The 5,620-nt window shown below is 43.1% G+C and overlaps 1 protein-coding gene across 1 annotated transcript; it reads left to right on the top strand.

Moving 5' to 3' along the window:
• Positions 1-2,940: 2,940 nt before the first annotated feature.
• Positions 2,941-5,030, top strand: LOC112287541 (photosystem I chlorophyll a/b-binding protein 2, chloroplastic). Its single transcript, XM_024530603.3, has 4 exons — positions 2,941-3,071; positions 3,713-3,933; positions 4,045-4,562; positions 4,752-5,030. The coding sequence occupies exons 1-4, from the start codon at positions 3,013-3,015 to the stop codon at positions 4,764-4,766; spliced, it is 813 nt and encodes a 270-aa protein (XP_024386371.2). The 5' UTR covers positions 2,941-3,012; the 3' UTR covers positions 4,767-5,030.
• The last annotated feature ends 590 nt before the right edge of the window (positions 5,031-5,620 follow it).

Raw genomic sequence — 5,620 nt, 5'->3', positions numbered from 1 at the left:
AATAAGAATAAATTTATTTCATAGTATTTTTTTAGAGAAGCTTCTTAAAAGCTTTATAGACATTGCTTTGACTTTACATGTGTTTGTAGTTGATAGGTAGAATAAAAACTTAGTCAATAAATTAACCACGTATTGATAGCTTATTCTACAAGCTAAATATGTGGCATAAATGTAAAAAACTTACCTTGCAAATTAAAATACATGTCTTGTATAGTCAACACGTTTTTGAGGTTCTGTAGAATATTACCACATAGCTCCTAGTTAAGAGTATACATAGAGGCAAGAGTGAAGCCTTCTTTACTCTTGTCAATACCTATCTAGTCTTAAGTCTTATTTTAAGTTTTGTTTTGTTTTGTTTTGTTTTTTTTTTTTTTTTTTTTTCTTTAGCAATAGCTACTTTAATTCAATACTATACCATCTTTGATTGATCTTTTAGTTCTTAGAATGACACAAGAGTGTATTGAGGATTTTTTTCTTCGAGCTTTGTAACCTTAACATTTGTGGATGAGGATTTTGAGGACTATGACTATAGTTAGTAGCTTATATTTCCTTTGATTAGGTTCTTATTTTTTGTACTTTATTTATTAATTTTAAAATTTTGAAATTTATAACTTGAATTAAGGTCAATGAATTAAATTTGCCTAAATTATATTAGTAACAAATAAATATATTGAAATTTTATTAAAAAGAGATTTTAATTTGAAATTAGAATTAGGATTTGGATGCACCTTGACACAATTAAGAAATTAAACAAAATTTTTTACGAAGCCTATGAACTATCCTTTCATATTTGAGTTCATTTGGGCAATATTGTGCATTTTACAACCCACTTGCAATCAAAGACCCTATATTTTTCTAAGCAAGCTTGTCTTCTTTACATTGTGTTATTGTCAAAATATAATATTAAAAAATAGAAAGAAGTAGCATAAAAAAAATCAAGCAATTTAATTACATTAATTTAGACAAATAAGCCTTTGATGAATCAAATGAATTCTTTTAAGTTTCATCTATAAGATTTGATAGATGCCTACAATATATATATATATATATATATATATATATATATATATAATATCAACGATTTTTATTCCTAAGAGTAAATTTCTTATAAATTTATATTGAATTTTGAATCTTAAATATGTTGTAAGCTATTTAATATTGATAAATTTTTTTACTAAAGTGAAGAATGATATTTTAAATTGAACTTGTATATTTGGAAGTAAATTATATAACTTGTTTTTGGCTTCTTGAGTAATATTATATAATAGATTTGATGACAAACAATTATAATCCATGCTACCATGTATAATGTATTTTGTAGCCATTATGTTAGACCAACTTTTTTCAATAATTTTAATGGCCAATCCATTGTTGACTATCTCCTCTATTCTCACCTCTATTTCCAACATATATGTCTACCTAATTCTATTGGTAAGGTATTGTGTTGTAGTTCGGCTATCATGTAAAACTAATGTATATTTATATGTATAGATATAGATATATGGATAATTTACTATACAATGGAGTGCAAGCCATGTTATTAGATTTTAGTTGGTTACAAAAATATAATTAGATTACTACTTTGAAGTAGTTAGTTTTAAAAGATTATTACTAAAATTGATTTTATGTTGATAATAGTTTTTATATATTTAAAGCCACCTATATTAGATATTGGTGACTCTTGAAATTTTGTTTTATTTCTTTTATTTTTTTTAGAAAATATATTATATAAATTTAATAAGAAAAAAGAATTGAAGAGGAATTTTGGTAGTAAAAATAATAGTTAAGGCATTAATATGGATGAATGGAGATGGATGATAAAAATTTCTATTAATATTGGCCAAAAGGCATATTGAATGGACTTCAAGGAGGCTGCTTGAGGCCTTATTAAGAATTAGGTTTATTCTTTCAAGGGAATTCAAACTTATGAGGCTAAGATCAAGAAGTTTAGGTTTTTGGCTATGATTTTGGTACAAATTTTATTTCATTTAGAGCTTTTATGAAAAAGATATAGGCGCTCAAAATTAAGGTGTTGGTTTTGTACTTATTGTTCTTCTTTTGGACATTATACATATATACAAAAAAAAACAATGAAGGATCGGCAACTAAGATTAATGACAATACTTTTTTAGCTACACTTATTATATATTCATTAATGAATTCTAAGCCGATATGAAAGACATATAGGAAGTTGAAGTTAATGCTTGCAATCTAACGGCAGTAAATTACTTGATTTACTAGTGTTTGGATTTTGAGCTTTATCTTAAGAAATTTGATAAGATTTTGGCTCAAAATTTCAAAGAATGTGTATAATTATGTTGCTAAATTTTAGACATAAATTTTGTGGCATTTAAAGTTGGGATTTTTGAAATATGGAGAAAATAATACTCGGGTGCTTGTAAATTAGGGTTTAGACCACCTGCTAGGATTTCTAAGATGCCAAATGATGAGTAGTAGATTAATAGTTCATTTTTATTTATTATTTTTTTATGGTAAAAGTTTAGGATAAATTCTAAATTATCTAAAAAATTAAAAAAAAATTAAACAGATGGAACAAGAGATATGAATTTCTGAAGTTTACAAAGAAAAAATCATTTGCAAGAGAAAAATGTATTAAAAAGGTTTTGCTACAATTTGGGCATTTTATGCAAAGTAAAGGGGTTTTTGGAAGCTAAGACTGGGGACGGGGTGGGGCTGGGCTGGGCTGGAAGCAATCCAACGCCACAAGTGAGGGGCTGGCCAACTGGGATGAGAGCCGGGGAGGATCATGGGGACCTGGCGGACGCCAGCCAATGGGAGCGGGGCGACGCAGATAGAGGGCGGGGCGCCCAATCGTGAGCGGAGGTCCTTATCCCTTCGCGTTGCGCCCCGGCGATCTTCGGATCCGTCCTGGCGCTACAATTTGCTGCGCCCCTTACATGCAGCCTCGCATCGCAGCATCTGCCATACCTCTATCGATCGCAGCCCAAGAATTCCCCGCCCCTCCCTGTGAGCAGTAAGCTAGCTGCAGCTATGGCGTCCGCCGTGTGCGCCTCCTCCAGCGTTGCCGCCGTCGCGGCCCCCCCCACCAGGTGTGTGTGAGCTTGATTCCCCTCCTCTCTTCCCCTCTTCCTGTGGTGTGCAGCTCTGCTGGAGCCCTCTACGATTGCGAGCAAGAAGTCGAGTAGCTGGCTCATGGAGGATAACTTGGGTTGCTTTAGCATTTCCTTGTTGTGCGCATTGTTGGGGGCCGCGTGGGTAGAATGGTGTTCTGTTACAGTGATTGCATCGGACTTCCCTGCCTTGGAAGCGTCGGGTTAGAGTGAATTTCAGGCTGGTTGCGACCGTAGTGAGCGTCGGCTGTTGGTGGGAACGGGTGTGTGTCTGGGATGGCGGTGCGAGCGGCTCGCACCGGCGTTGTGTGAGCGCGGTGGCCCCCTGCATGTGAGGTAGGGGGTCATGGAAACGGAATGGGTTTGTGGCGGCCAGGAATTTGGGTGGTGTCGTCGAGCGGGGAACTGGAATTGGTTCCACGTTGTAGAGGGTCAGGTTCGGGTGGGGTTTGATCCGCGGCAGGGGACCCAATTCGGCAGTAAGGGGTGGGTGGGTGTGTCGCGGAGAGCGCCATGTTGCGAAGCGTGGGGTAGAGTGGAATGATGTGAGCTCTCTGCGGTGGTATGACCTAGGACGAGTTAGAGGTCTGACGAGTTTTGGCATGGTTGGCGGTCTGCAGTAAGGTGGTGAGCAATGTGGGATCCGCCAGGACTTCGTTCTTGGCCGGAAGAGCTCTTCGCACGACTCAGGTGTGCGGCGCGGCCAAGGGTGACATGACCGTGTCCGCGACCCTGACCGGGAACAAGACCGACAGGCCGCTGTGGCTTCCAGGTAGCGAAGCCCCGAAGTGGCTGGACGGGAGCCTTCCAGGAGACTACGGCTTCGATCCCCTGGACCTCGGTAAGAAGAGAATGATTGTAGGGCAGTTGCAATGGGGATGGTGGTTGTAGGTATGGCGACGTCTGGGATGGGGTGTGCGATGTCTGACCGGAGGTGAATGGATATGTGCAGCGGCCGAGCCCGGGCGTCTGAACTGGATGGTGCAGGCTGAGCTGGTGCACTGCCGCTGGGCCATGCTCGGCGCCGCCGGCATCTTCATCCCAGAGCTGCTGACGAAGATCGGGATCTTGAACACCCCATCGTGGTACAAGGCCGGCGACGCGACGTACTTCGCTGACCAGGGCACCCTCTTCATTGTTGAGCTTCTGCTCATGGCGTGGGCCGAGAGCAGGAGGTGGGCCGACATTGCGAGGCCGGGGAGCGTGAACACCGACCCCATCTTCCCCAACAACAAGCTGACGGGCACGGACGTCGGGTACCCGGGAGGCTTGTGGTTCGACCCCTTGGGATGGGGCTCGGGATCCGAGGACAAGTTGAAGGAGATCAGGACCAAGGAGGTGAAGAACGGGCGCCTGGCCATGCTCGCGGTGTTGGGCGCGTTCGTGCAGGCTAACGTGACGCACGTCGGCCCCATCGACAACCTGTTTGCGCACTTGGCGGACCCCTACCACACCACCATCTTGCAATCCGTAAGTTCTGTTTTTTTGACGGCTTGGGAGGATGCATGTTTGGGGTTGCACGGCGGTGGACTGGTGATGTAAGTGGGCGGGCGGGTGTGCGTGCGGGGTTTTGTGGTTTTGAGATGGGGTGTGGTGTAGTTTAGATGGGGGGCCGTTGCAAATGCGGTGTGACTGAAGTGCGTGGTTGCGGTTGTGCAGTTGTTCGGAAAGTAAAGCGGGAGCATCTGTTGACAACATCAAGGGAAGGGCGCAGCGTCGAGCGTAGCCTGGTCTTGAATCTAGATAGCAGCAGTCGAATGGAAGTTGATATTCTGGAATCAGTAAAATGTGCATACCTTTGTTTCTTCGTACGATATTCTTAATCGCAGATTAGTCTCGTTCGAGCTGCATGTACGACGTGACTGGTTTCAGATGCACCTGTACACTATACGCTGGTTATTTACGAATGAAGTTTTGGAACTCTGAGTTTTCCGCGCACACATTTGAGTTGCAACGTGCATGGTATCGGCGATGCGCGTCGCTGTGGTAGGCTGAAGCCGCGCACAGGCCTGGGGTTGGCCTGATGGGGGAGGTAGTGTGGGATCGGTGTGGGGAGTGGGGTATGTTGTTTGTTCTTTTGGGGCTGAAACACGTAAAGTAGGCATGCTCGCACAACCCGCGGTCAGACTCCGTGCCGGGCCGTGAGGGCACTGGGGAACGGGGTGACCCGCAGGTGAGGTGGCGACGCACGCCCGCATGCTGTGTCGAAATGGGATGGTCACAAGCAGCAGAGCCACTCCGCGGAGGTGGATGCAAATGGAGGGACAGAGCAGTATCTAAGTAGTTTATGCCGCCTCGGGTAGTCGTTCTCAAACCGGTCGTTGGTCCCGCGCACGAGGTGCAGTGTCTGTGACGCAGAGCTAGGAACTGCGAGGGTCACGGATTAGAACCCAAGTGTGGTGTGCAACATGTCACCATCGCACAGCGGAAGGGTGAGTGGTGGACAGGTGAGGGAGAGATATGTATGTGACGCGGCGTGATAACGTTTGGAATGTCGACGCTGCAGGCCACGATGATTCGAGGAACGG

Source organism: Physcomitrium patens, chromosome 10 (genome assembly GCF_059467195.1).
Source record: "Physcomitrium patens ecotype Gransden chromosome 10, ASM5946719v1, whole genome shotgun sequence".
NCBI lineage: Eukaryota > Viridiplantae > Streptophyta > Bryopsida > Funariales > Funariaceae > Physcomitrium > Physcomitrium patens.
This window is presented reverse-complemented; position numbering and strand designations above follow the sequence as displayed.